We start from the raw sequence: 14,272 nt of genomic DNA, 5'->3' as shown, positions 1-14,272 counted from the left end.
TTCTTCTGCAACTCCTTCTCAATGTTCCCATCTCCATTTATTCTACTTCCCTGTTTAATTTACGTTTTCCTTCAGGAGAACAATTCTCTCCAGCACCAAGTCTTCATGTGCTGAAGATTTCCAAGTGTTTCTCCATCCTAAACTTCCCTCCCATATACAAACTTGCTCAGCCTTTCCACTTCACCATTAACACACCTGGCCTATTAGTGAACCAGAGACACTCTCAGTCCTACAACTCTGTCCCACCCAGAGCTTTCTGCATCTGAAGTCAGATTTGGTTCTTGTCTTTCACAACTTTTGTCCATCAGGAAATTCTGTTGTCACTACTTTATAAATAAATCCAGAATCTGATCACCTCTATTTCAAATCTAATCCCCGCACCAGCCTGATACACCAGTGCTACTACAGAATGCTCTTTCAAAGTTTCTAGCATTTAACCTCTCCTAAGTAATTCACTGCTGGGGGTCTTTGTTTCAGCCAAAATGATCTCATCTCCTTACTGCTCCTCATACAAGTTGGCAGACTCCTGCCTCACAAGTTTTATACAAACCTTCCTGGGCTGGAGATGTATTTCTCCCCAGTACTAACATGGTTAAATCCATCAAAACTCCTTCATGTCTTCGCTTTAATCCCTCTCCTACTCCTGAGACAATAAAATTGAGTTTCTCCTGGCATCTACAATCATTTTTGGCTATTGTCTTATGATACAGGCTGGCCTCAAACTCATGGCCTCTCTGCCTCAGTCTTCCCAGTGTTGGATTAAAGGCAACTACTAGCACATCCCCCTCCCAGTTCTTTGGGCTCTGATTTTTCTTCTATTTGTCCTAACACTCATAACCTCTAACAAAGTACATAACCTACTTATTTTTCATATTGTTCTTCTCACACTAGAACACGAGCTTCGAGAGCAGACAACGGATATTTTTTCGAATGAAGGAACAGGGTGTCCAAAAATTATGGATGGCTGCCATGCATTCAATACTTGGATTCTGTAATTAGTTACTAAAATGCAATTTATGGGAGTGGATAGTGAATCACTACCATCTTTCATCCTCTACTGACACACAGTTTTCAGTTCTACAGGTTATTTCTCAGTATGTATTAGTCCTGGAGTAAGTTGTGCTTCATGAAAGATATGTTGTAATTAAAACCTTGCTTACATCAAACTGGTTTCTGCCCTTCATCTTTTCACACTAACTGACCTCCCTGGGATGTCCTGGGTAAGTGTGACATAGTGAAGTGTGACATAGTGAAATCCCTGACTGCCTTTCCTCCAAATACAGGTCACATGGAGTTGCTCACTTACTAACGAACCTCTTCACACATGGGCCCCTGCAATTCAGAACAGGCTTATGACTTTCAGTTTGAGGGACATGGTGGTAATCCTGTCCTCTCCTCTGTAAATGGAGTCAAGTGCCTTTCACTGTGGACCTGTTCTAGAGCAGGCTGCCTTTCCCACTGAAGAATTCTCAGTGTGGATTAGAATATTACACCACCCTGACATCTTCATACCTCTTTTTGTCCTGAAGAGCCACACAATCTATGCTAGGGTTTTGGTGTTAGTGTTGGGAACTGAACTCAGGGCCTCTCGGACTCGAAGCACATGGTATGCAATTAAGCCACAACCCAGTGCCCTACTCACAGTCTCTGAGAATCCCTGGATTTTAAGTTACTTCATTCCAATCATCCTTCAAACAAATTAAAAATCTGTTTTTTTAACGTAATGTTACACACATAAACAACAATAAAAATAGTAAAAAACAAAAATAGGGCTGGGGATACGGCCTAGTGGCAAGAGTAGTTGTCCCATATACATGAGGCCCTGGGTTCAATTCCCCAGCACCACATATATAGAAAATGGCCAGAAGTGGCGCTGTGACTCAAGTGGCAGAGTGCTAGCCTTGAGCAAAAAGAAGCCAGGGACAGTGCTCAGGCCCTGAGTTCAAGCCCCAGGACTGGTCAAAAACAAAAACAAACAAACAAAAAAAACGGGCTGGGAATATGGCCTAGTGGCAAGAGTGCTTGCCTCCTACACATGAAGCTCTCAGTTCGATTCCCCAGCACCACATATACGGAAAACGGCCAGAAGGGGCGCTGTGGCTCAGGTGGCAGAGTGCTAGCCTTGAGCGGGAAGAAGCCAGCGACAGTGCTCAGGCCCTGAGTTCAAGGCCCAGGACTGGCAAAAAAAAAAAAATCATGACAAGGCATTCTTCATTTTCTAAATTTCACTGCCTCATAAACACATTACAAAGATTTTGGAACAACATCAATCTTTTTTAAATAAGAGGATCAAAATAAGATTACAAAATAAACTAGAGATCTTTAATCTTTGGATATTGGGAAGCTTTACTTTTGTTTGCTTGGGTACTTGTTTATTTTACAGGGCTAAAGATGAATCTAATCCAGAATGTGCGAATACTAGGTAAACACTCTCTTCTGAGCTATATATCCAGCCCTTCACCATTTGGTTTTAAAAGACAGAGAAAACAGGCAATGTCTACTGACCACTGAGTATCCGAATGACTCCTGCTCTTAGGGTAGAGCAAGGCTTATGAACAGGTCCAAAGAAATCAAATTAACTTATCCAAGTAGGAATACTTAATTGTACAGTTCACACCTAGAGAAATTTCAGGATAACATAGAGAAACACTGGCAAAGAATAGAATTCAGCCAACTATAAAGGCACATCATTTGCATTATGAAGTGTTAATCAACAAAATATCTAAAGTGAACTACCATGAAGTATTTACGTGAGAGTGCAGAGAAGTGCTAAGATGATCAACACAGCATATTATCTTGCTCATGTCTCCAAGATAACAAGGGCTGCTGTAATACTTCTAGCATGAATATTTACATAGGCAGATGAAAAATCAAATTAGGAAAAAAGCCACATGTTATAAAAATGTGATGTTATATTTTGGACAGGAAAATTCTCAAACAATCATAGCTGGTTTTGCTATTGCTATCTCACAGTTCTTAAGAAATCAGGGCATTAATTGCTTCTCGTCGTTCTCTAGCGGGACCCCAAAATTCACTGCCCTAATGCTTCCTGATGGCATCGGATTAGCTTGACAATATGTTGTAACAAAATTTCCTTCAAGGAATTAGAGGGGAAAAAATTTAACACATTTTCACATTTAAAACATGTAACCCACTTAACACATTTTTAGAAACACCACTAAAAACCTCATTCAATCCTGTTAGGTTCTTAATATTAATTGTGTTTCTCAATGGTAACAGATAATAATAGAGTTTCACATAATATTAAAACTGCCTTACTAATGATCACTGGAAAATTATTTTCCCGACAGCACTAAGAATCTGTGCTATGCTCTGTCATTTTCAAGGTAGACGAGATACTTAGGTGCACAGTCATCATAACCAGTGCTGGAATCTCAGGGGACCCATGAATTCACCACTTCCTAAAGAAAAGACTGTCATGTGTGATGCACCTGTCCAAGTATGTGAAAGGGGCAGGAAAAATCCTGAGATGGAAGCTATAGTTCTCTTTTAGGATATATGTGTTCTGAGGCCTAATCCCAGGGCCCTGTCCATGCTAGGCAAGCACTCTGCCCTCCTGCTTTCTGCCTGTTTTGTAAGCTAGAGTCTCTATGAGTTGCATTCATGAAGCTCCCTGCCCAGCTTCACCAGCCAACTCACAGGCTGAGAGGAGAGCAGGGAACAGTGGCCCAAGCCATCAGGCTAAAACAATACCCTGGCTCACAGCACTGGCAAAACCTGCATCAGCTTACACAGAGATAGGGATTTGTGGTAAGAATGGTCATTTGAATTCATCATGACGGGCGGGTTCCCCGTAAGTTTTCTCACCTTCTCTACTGAAGACCCTTTCCTATTGGTCCAATTCACAGCTCTGTAGGAGAGCAGTGTGTCATCTTCCATTTCTGCTCCCCACCAGCAGGCCATAGCCACAGAACCCTGAGAGGGAGCAGCCTTCTACTGTGCCAAGCTGGCAGAGGCTTTAGTTTGTATATTCTTGTCCACAGGGCTTTTTTTCTTGGCTATTACAAAAAGACTTTGCTTATATTTTCCTCTAGAGCATTTCTGTGGAGGAACACACCTGGCATACAAGTATTCAGTGAATACTTCCTGATGAATCCCAGCAAACCCCAGAAGCTGACTCCTTCCCTCCTTGGAGAAACACCTTTCCCACAGACAGTGATTGTGATTTAGGAAAACAGCTCTTCAGCTTCTTTCCAAGGACTGGAAAAACTTACACAAGTATTAACAGCCTGCTGGTGTATTGCAAGAAGCACTTGAAAGCAAATTTTGCTGCAAGAAGTCTTAGCTTACATTGAACTCTGACTACTAGGACCTATTGTAGTTTTATTTATTAATTTCCATCATACAAGTGAATGTTCTCATGCCACAGACATGGTAAATAAGGCTAAGTTAAAAGCCCAGAGACTGGGCTGGGATGTAGCTCAATGGCAAAGCACTTGCCTAGCAAAGGCAATCCTGGCTTTGGTCCTCAGTACCAAAAAAGAAAAGACAAAAAATAAAATAAAATAAAATCACAAAGATTAGTTCATTTAACATTTATCCAGCATCTTAGCAGGAGAAGACTACATTAGTTGTTTTATGTGTGTTATGTGTGTTTTATATGGATTAGTAGCAAATATTAGTGATACATTTTCGAGCACATTAAAAGAAAAATAATTGTGACATAATAGATGGAACCAAAAAACTAAGTACTCTTTTCCCCTTTTAGTCCCTCCCCTGCCAGAGCATTGACATTAAAGTCAAGTGGTAGCAGAGATCAAGTATTTGGAATATACTGTGCAATTATATATTTAAGATTGTGGTTTGAAGAACTGTTGAGATTTTAATCTCCTAAATATTTAATCATATCAGGAAAAGCCATATAATTGAAATATTTTGTATTATTATTAAAGAACACAGGCTTCAAATGTTTTATACACATCTGTTTTCTATGCACATGCCTTTTATTATTCAGCTTCAAAATGTTGTAATGCTTATAGATAATAACATTTCTATTCTTCAAGTTTCCTATCTGTTCTTTAAAAAGAGCTTTAATACCCTACATGGTTTATAAAATGTAATAGTTTACTATTAGTGGGAAAATGTGTATTTATCTCTGTAATTCAAATTCACTTCATGATGGGAGGCAACTTATACAGCCCTGTTGGGTATCAATTTTGAGCCTGCCTAGTCTGAGCTTAACAGATCATTGCTTAACAATATCCAAATATTAGGTTGCACATATATTTTATCTTCAGAGGTATTCAGTTTACTTGCTTATTGAAGTAAGAGAAAACATAACTTTATATCTCAACCTGTTTCCTAAGTATGCAGATTAAGTCTTTATTTTTGTTTTATTTTGAGAAAATTTTATTATGTATTTCATCCAGGCTGGCTTCAAACTTATTATGTGGCCCAGTTGGGTCTCTGATTCTAGATCCTTCTGCCTGCTGAGTGCTGACATTATAGGCACGCACTACCACATTCAGCCTTTTCTAATTCTTAAAATATCTTCAGTAACCACTGTGGAATACCTGTGCCATAGGCTGCAACTACTGCTGAGGAACATTTATTAAGGAAACAAAACCATGGGTGAAACTTCAATATTTTTAACAGTCTAACTTCTAACATATCTTATAGGTCAATAAACTGTTGTCAGAGGTCAAATCTGGCCTGCCAACTATTTTTGTTAATAAAGTTTTATTGGAACACAGCCACACTCATTTATTAAATTGTCTTGATGGCTGCTTTTTACAACAGCAGAACCGAGTAGCTGCAACAGAGACCATATTGCTTACAAAGTCAGAAATATGGCACAAACTATAACACTTTCAAAAAACTCTCAATCATTGTGCAAAGGCTTATGAAATTACAATCCCAAGGTTAAAAACAAAACAACTTGCTACACAGCTTTACTGGGTTAGGAGAATTGGTAAGGGGCACAGCGACCAAGCGAGACATCTTGACAACTGTACCACAGAAGTGAAAGTCACACCTGACACTCTTACTGAGTGACTTGGAGCAAAAGCACAATTTTCCTCCACATGAACATTGAATGGCTTCGTTTACAATGCGGGAAGGTTGGCCTGGATGACCTCTAAACTTTTCCATCTTCATGAGGGTTTGAAAGGATTTGTGTGAAACAATAAGCAAACTTAGAACTATGGTTCATGCCATAATAATAAATACCTCATTGTGCCTGCCTCAGGCGAAAGCAAGAGAGCAATATATTTTTGGAAAAATGGAGTGTACAATAGTTAAAGCAAGGGGGACCACAACCAAAAGCCATTCAATGTATTAGTACCCAAAAGAGAAAACTGTGGTTGCCTTCTTTTGCAACCCCAGGGAACGGCCTCATTAATCAACAAACTAGATCAACACATCCCCAGTGATTACTAGTTATAGCAGTCCTATTTGATTTTCTTTGGTAGACTGAGGCCCTACCAACAACACTCTCATACAGACAGTATCTGCACATCCCATCTGCGCGTGCACACGTAGTCCAAGAGGAAAATGAGTTTTTTCTTTTATAAAATACAAACACTAAGCAAAAATTATGCTCACAGAAAAAAAAGTGCCTAGAGAGCCAGACACATAGATGTTGTTAAATATAGAAACTAACTGTAATGAGAATCATTACCTCCAGTTTCCTAGGATACCAGAATAAGAGCTACTCCTAAGTTGCAGTTCACTCAGCAAAGGCCAGGGGGTAATTCTGACTCAGGGTCCTCACGGGCTGGCCGTGGAGGTGGGCAAGCACCCTGCTTCCTACTGTGACCCCCTTCACCTCCCAGCCCCTGGCCGTAAATTCACCCTCTGGTGCCAACCCTAGTTCATGTTTTACACAAGAAACCTGCAAAATAGGATTGCAAATAGCCAATGTCAAGAGGAGAAAATGAGAGCGCGAAGGACAGGGCGCAGGAGGGTGACTGAGGCTGGGAGGGGGCTGGCTGGGGGCTGGCATTCGCGCCCCCTCGCTTTGGTTGTGGGAAGCAGCAGGAAGTGGTGTGTTCATCAGCCTCCTCGGTCGCCATCTTCCCCAGGGCCCAGGTAGGAACTCTACACGGTGTCAAAGCTATGGAAGGTTTTGGGGGTATACCGCGTCTAAACTGCCATCGTCACTGTAGTCAAATTTACCTTCAATCTGTTCTGTCCCCTAGGACCCACCGCCCTTCAAAACGGCCACTTCCCATCTGTTCCTAGGGCGATCAAAATACAAAAACGACCTTCTGAACCCAGGAGCTATGGCCTCCGAATCATTTATTGGTGTACTCAAGACTGCTTCGTGACAGCGACGAGGAGTGGTAGGAGACATCACTCGGTATACACCGGAGGCCACAGCCACGTCCCCCACGCAGCTGTAATGCTGGCTACTCCGGAATCTGAGGTCTGAGAATCGCAGTCCAAAGCCAGCTCTCGGAGGAAAGCCCGGGAGATCTTACCTCCAACTAACCACCCAAACGCCGGAAATGGAGCCGTGGCTCAAGTCGGGGAGACAGTGCTCGGGCTCCGAGTTCAAGTCCTGGGACCGGCACCAAAAAGAAAAAAAGGAGACAATCTCCCTGTGAGTCGAAATGTCACTTACGAAAATAGTACTGCACGGCGGGGCACCAGGAGCTACGACTGCGATCCCCGCTGCTGCAGAGGCTGAGATCCCAAGGATCCCGGCTTGGGATCGGGTCAGGCAGAGCAGCTCCTTAGATTCCGCCTCCGAAATGCCCGGCTCAAGGCCGAGGTGGAGGCGCGGTTCCGGCGGTGCAGCGTCAGCTCAGCAAGCTGGGCCCCCGCGTGTGACCTTAAGGCTGCCCCCCCCCCCCAAAAATAGCACAGATTTCGTGAGCACTTTTTTCTTCAACTTACAAAAACAAACCTATAAAATACCATTTCACACAGCGTCAGGTGGCTATTTAGCGCCTTCCCCATCGCCTGCGGACTCCCTGTGTGCGGCGACATCGCCGTCTTCCATGCCGTCCCCGGAGCACGAGGCCCTGCGGCCGTCCCCGGAGCGCGAGGCCCGGCGGCCGTCCCCGGAGCACGAGGCCCTGCGGCCGGCGGAGCGCGAGGCCCGGCGGCCGTCCCCGGAGCGCGAGGCCCGGCGGCCGGCCCCGGAGCGCGAGGCCCTGCGGCCGTCCCCGGAGCGCGAGGCCCGGCGGCCGTCCCCGGAGCGCGAGGCCCTGCGGCCGTCCCCGGAGCGCGAGGCCCGGCGGCCGTCCCCGGAGCACGAGGCCCTGCGGCCGGCGGAGCGCGAGGCCCGGCGGCCGTCCCCGGAGCGCGAGGCCCTGCGGCCGTCCCCGGAGCGCGAGGCCCTGCGGCCGTCCCCGGAGCGCGAGGCCCGGCGGCCGTCCCCGGAGCACGAGGCCCTGCGGCCGGCGGAGCGCGAGGCCCGGCGGCCGTCCCCGGAGCGCGAGGCCCCGCCGTCCCCGGAGCGCGAGGCCCCGCGGCCGTCCCCGGAGCGCGAGGCCCGGCGGCCGGCAGAGCGCGAGGCCCCGCGGCCGTCCCCGGAGCGCGAGGCCCGGTGGCCGTCCCCGGAGCGCGAGGCCCTGCGGCCGGCGGAGCACGAGGCCTTGCGGATGTCCCCGGAGCGCGAGGCCCGGCGGCCGTCCCCGGAGCGCGAGGCCCCAGTTCTGTGCGACACTACAGGGGACCGCGCTGCCTACTCGGATCACCGAGGCCTTGGGGCCTTTCCTCCTCCCCCGCACCCGCGCTGTCCGCTGATGCGCTTCCTTCCCTGCTTCGAAGAGCCGAAGGCGCACAGCGCGGGATTCCCGACGGTCACGCGGCCCGTGGGGTATGAATCCACCAATGGGGCGGGGGGGGGCGGGCCGCGGGCACAGAGGGCGTGGCTGCCCGGGCTGCGACCTCCTCAGGTCCCCGCCCCCTCCTCATGGGCCCCTCCCCTTCCTCTGGGCCACGCCCCTTCCTCAGGGCCGCGCCCTCCTCATGGGCCCCTCCTCACGGGCCCCGCCCTCCTCATGGGCCCCGCCCCTTCCTCAGGGCCCCGCCCCCTCCTCATGGGCCCCGCCCCTTCCTCAGGGCCGCGCCCTCCTCGCGGCCGCCTCCACGCGAGGCCACCACCGACCTCTCAGGTAGGGCGCTCGCCTCGTAGACAGGAAGCCCTGGGTTCGATTCCTCAGCACCGCATAGATAGCAAAGGCCGGAAGTGGCGCTGTGGCTCAAGGGGCAGCGGGATAGCGTGAAGGGTGCGCGGGTGGACCGCGCGCGACGCCGTCCGGGTGTGGCGGGCGGGAGTCCCGACGGCTCTGCAGGGACGGCGGCGCCCACGCGGAGGCCCACGGGAAGGGAGGCGGCCCCGGGGCGCGGGCTCCACGGCGCGCCCGCCCTCCTCCGCCCGGCGAGCCCCACGCGGGGACACCGGGCCCCGCCCGGCGCGCTCGGGCCCCGCTTCCGTCGGTCCCGGAGCCCGCGGGGCCGCCCGCCCCGCGCCCCTCTCCTCGCCCCGCGGGTCTCCCCGCGCGCGGGGTGCGGGCCCGGCGGGGGGCGTGGCGGCGCGGCCCGCGGTGGGGGGGGGCACGCGGCGGGCGGGCGCTGTGGGCCGGGCGCGCGGGGGTCCGCGGCGGCGCCCCCCCCGCCCCTCCCCTCCCGCCCGCCCCCGGCCGGCGGCGCTCACCCAGGCACAGCTGCACGGCGTACGCGTAGTAGGACCAGCCCAGCAGGAGGCCGACGAAGGCCACGGGCACCCAGTACAGCGCCCGCCGGCACCGCCGCGCGCCGCCCGCCCCCGGGCCCGCCATCTTCCCGCCGCAGCCGCCCGCGCGGGGCCCGGGCCGCGGGGGCCGCCGCCGCCCCCGCCCGCGAGCCGGGCTCCCGGCCGGGCGCGGCGCTCCGGGGGGCGCGGGCCCGGGGGCGGCGGCCGGCGGCGCTGCGGCCCCTGCGGCCGCCGTGGCCGCGCTAGCTCCGCGTCCGCATCCCGCAGCCGCGCGCGGCGCCGCGGGCTCCCGGAGACTCGGCCTCGCGGAGGAGGAGGGCGGCGGGAGGGAGGAGGAGGGGCTCGCGGAGTGGGAGGACGGCGGGAGGAGGAGGACGCGGCGGCCGCCGGCTCCGCCCCGCGCCCCGCCCCGCCCCGCCCCCGGCTTCCCGCGTGCGACCCCCGGGGGCCCCGGATCCGCGGCACCTGGCGGGGCGAGGGCGCCGCTCCCGCTGCCCGCCCTCCCCCCCCCCGGGGCGCCCCTCGGGGAGCCGGAGCGCCCCGCCCGCCCCCGGGACCCCGCCCCCAGCCACCCCGGCGACCCCCACGGACGAGCGGCCAGCCCGCGACCCGCACCGCCGCCCCCGCGGACCCCGCCGCCGCAGCCCCCTCCCCCTCCGTCCCTCCCCCCCTCCCGGGCTGCAGCCCCCTCCCCTTCCCCCTCCGTCCCCGCGGACCCCGCGGCCGCAGCCCCCTCCCCCTCCGTCCCTCCCCCCTCCCGGGCTGCAGCCCCCTCCCCTTCCCCCTCCACCTCCGTCCCCGCGGACCCCGCGGTGTCCGTGCGGGTTGTGTGACGGCGAATGGGGAAGGGAACCCGGCCTCCTTTCCCGTCCGCTCCCCGCGGGAAAGCTCGGGGTCCTCACGCGGGTCCACACCGCACAGTGAGCGCCGGGAACCGGCTGGGGGTGCGCGGCGCGCCGGCGGACCGCGTGGGGCCCCGCCGGGGATGAAGCGAGTTCTTCATAGCCCCTCCCTCCCCCTCTCTCTGGGTGTCTCTCCCTCTCCCTCCCTCCATCCTCTCTCTCTCCCTCCCTCTCTGTCTGTCTGTCTGTCTGTCTCTCTCTTCCTTTTTTAAAGCATGGGACGCGTCAGTCAGGATTCTGTGCCCCTTTAATCAACAAAATGAGAGGCGCTGGCTCTGTCACTGAATATTCATTTCAGATTTGCCGGAGGAATGTGGGTTGGTGTACAATTGGAACTTCCTTTACAAATTTAACTTTTACCCTAGAAATGAACCCTCCGTTTCCAGTCGGATCTGGCTCCGGCAGGACGATGGCTCAGGCGAGGCTGCCGTGGGAGACCCGGGCTCAGCTCCAGCTCCAGGTAATGACGCTCATCTCAAACATGACGGGATTTATATTCGTGGTATTTGTGGAATATTTTTTAACTTTTTTGCTTATTCACTTTTAAAAACATAAAGAGACTGTTGTAAGAATGGTCTCGAAAGCAACACTCGGCCACTAGGCTCTGGTTTAAGTTAAAAAATTACAGTGTTTGTGCACACCTATAATAAACGGTCATGGCCGCTTAAAGGAAAGTCTGTCGAAGCAAAGGAGGGCAAGGGCATCGCTGGGAGGGAGAAGGGAGAAGGGGAAGGCAGGCAGGAAGGAGGGGGAAGTCAGCCTGCCAGAGAGGGAGGGAGACCCCTCACCTGCCCCCCCTGGGTGGGAAACCCCATGACTACCTTTCCCAGCCCCGGGTAGAGTGTTCCATCTATCCGGACCAGGAGAACTCACACGATCAGATGCTGCTGCTGCCATGAAAAATCCTTCACCATCTTCCAACTCGTTCTGCTAGATTCTCCCATCCCCAAACCCCATCTTCCAACTCGTTCTACTAGATTCTCCCATCCCCAAACCTTGTATCTATCTTACTGCCCGGATAATATTTCACATCTTGCTCCCACTTCCACATTCAGATTCAAATGTTCACTCACTCTTTGGGATATAATGAAGAACATAGCATGCTCATGAAGCCCAGGGCTTGGTTGACTTCAGAGGAAGGACTTCAAGGCAACTGCCTGCCTTGACTTTATTAGGTCACTTCCTTTTGGGAATGTTCTTAGAGGGGAAAAAAAGTGTCGCTGTAAAAAAAAAAAACTTGGACGTATAAGGTCACGTTTATTATCTCAGACATGTGAGCAATTGATTATGTAGATGTCACCTATAAGATAAGGAGCCTGACCAACACTGCCTTCTAAGTCTTAAGAATTGGAGGAAATGTTCTATTCTTACTTATTCACAACACCCTCATCCTTACTTGAAACATTTGTAAAAAGCACTGATCCTCTATTATTGTTTGTACTTACTTGTTAGTTATTTATTGCCGGTCCTGAAGCTTCTTGAGCTCAGGGCCTGGGCGCTGACCCTGAGCTTCTTTTGCTCAAGGCTGGTGCTCTACCACTTGAGCCACAGTTTCACGTCTGGCTTTTTCTAAGTGGTTTATTGGAGATAGAGTCTCATGGACTTTCCTGCCTAGGCTGGCTTTGAATCATGGTCCTCTGATCTCAGCCTCCTGGGTGGCTAGGATTACAGATGTGAGCCACTGGTGTCTGCCTTATTTTTTCCTTTAGCAGATTTTATCAGTCTTTTGGACAGAGGTGTGAAAGAGGAATCTCTTAAGAAGCCAACTATCTATGACCACAGTGACTCCAAATTACTTATTAGCACAATTACATGTAGCTCAACTATTCTGTAACCGAACACTTGTTTCTAGACCAAAGTAAAAGAAAGATTTTGCTTTGGGGATCATGGGAAGGAAATAATGCTTAGTTATTAAAGGGAAAACATTGTACAGGATGAAAGGTCACTGCAAAGGTCAAAGATAGTGGATTAGAACAAAGCACTGTGAAAAGTGTAAAATGGCTCAACAGTGATATTTACGAGACAATATGTTGGAAATGAGCTTAGCAACTTTGGGGGGAAGAGTTGGGGGAGGGAAAGTGGGAGGAAAACGAGGGAGAGAATAACAACGTTCGACAAGAAATGTACTCATTACCTTACATATGCAACTGTGACCCCTCTGCACAACACCTTGGCAATAAAATTAAATAAAGAAAATTGTAAAATGGCCTTCATTCACTGTGACCAACTAACTGTTCACGGTGAAACCCTGTAGGGTTTCTGAGGTAGTATTGTATTTGGCCACAAGATGGCAGGCGCACACCAAGTAGCGCATCTCTCCAGACCTTTTTTCACAGCTAAGGAACATCAAATGTTAACCAAGGCAATTTATAAATTACAACTTAATGATCAAGTACATATAATTGTTTAATTAAAATGATATAAGCGTACAGTTTTATATAATTCAGTGACTAATGATTAATTAATAAAAATATCAACCCTGTTTAGGAAATCTAAAAGGCAAAGAAATTTTTCTGCCAGTCACTCTGATTCTGTTTCTAGTTCTCTACAGTTGACACCAAGGTTGGTCTCTTTGAAGAGAATTGAACATTGTTTTTTGAAATTTAAAGCTTTTCCAAACTATATGAATTACTTCCTTTACTCCTAAAAGGAAAGTGGCCGAATTCATGAAGCCGGGGTGGGCAGATCCCTCCCTTCCTCCCATGGTTTGGCTGCTACAGTGTGGACAGAAGCAAGCCTGTGTAATAAGTACAGTGGCAGAAATTCCAGTGGTAGCCACGTTGTTCGTGTTACTGTATTGGCCATGCACATCTTGATGCCTCTGCCATTGCAGAAGGTTTACTGTGGAACAGAACTGCCTTGACGGTTTAGCTTATTTCATATTCATAAAGCAAACTTTCAGTGTGAATACATAAAACAAAACAAAGGCTCCCATAAACTTCCATAGCTCCTGTTGTAAATAAACAAAAATGAGAGGTCACAGGAAGTTGAAGGCATTTTTAGGTTTATGATATTGCATTTGGAGCTTTCTCTCCCTAAAGAGCAATGAGTCCACTGGAATATTACAGAGATACTACTATAGATTTTAGAATCCAAGTTCTGTATACAAATCATCTGCAAAAGCACTTGCAGGAAGAAACTTAACAGAACACAGTAGTATGCTCACTTACTAATATATAAAGCTGAATTTAGTTAGATTTGGGCTTTGAATCACCAGCGCTTGCAGATATATCCTTTTTCTTAGGAAACTTGAGCCTTGAAGATTAGAATGGTGTATCGCCATTAAGGGCCACTGGGACTCTTTCTGTCCCGTTGGTTGAGCAGGTAATCACTGAGGCACATGAGTGACCTGCTAAATTCTGCCCTATCTCTGTCAAGTTCTAGGCCAGATTCACCATGCTTGGTGGCAGGTATGGGAGGAAGTGGGATTGATGTGTCCTGCCCACTGGTCTGCACGAATCCATACTAACTGTGGTTCAATAATTTTTTCCTGAAAAAAAAGGGAGAGGTGGAAGAGAGTGATGGAGGGGGGACAAGATGAGGGAAGAAAAGAGGGAGAAAAGAAGGAAGAAAAATATCATAAAATGTTTCATTTTAATAATTATTTCCAAGAAAGAAAGAATGGATGCATGGATAAATGAATACGTAAATCAAATGATTTTATACTGTTTAATGGTAGTATTGCCAAGTGTTGTCAAAGACC

General features: G+C 49.8%; 1 protein-coding gene across 2 annotated transcripts in view; it reads right to left on the bottom strand.

Annotated features, from left to right (window-relative positions):
- The window catches only part of Zdhhc2 (zinc finger DHHC-type palmitoyltransferase 2), a 48,327-nt gene extending 38,575 nt beyond the window's left edge, over nt 1–9,752 (bottom strand). For both annotated transcript variants that reach the window (XM_048330806.1, XM_048330805.1), the window contains exon 1: nt 9,629–9,752. In XM_048330806.1, coding sequence (XP_048186763.1) covers nt 9,629–9,752 — 124 coding nt within the window. The remainder of the gene's footprint in view (nt 1–9,628) is intronic.
- Nucleotides 9,753–14,272: the final 4,520 nt, after the last annotated feature.

Source organism: Perognathus longimembris, chromosome 21 (genome assembly GCF_023159225.1).
Source record: "Perognathus longimembris pacificus isolate PPM17 chromosome 21, ASM2315922v1, whole genome shotgun sequence".
In the NCBI taxonomy this organism is placed as follows: Eukaryota; Metazoa; Chordata; class Mammalia; order Rodentia; family Heteromyidae; genus Perognathus; species Perognathus longimembris.
Note: the sequence above shows the minus strand (reverse complement) of the source record. Positions and strands in the feature narration are given on the sequence as shown.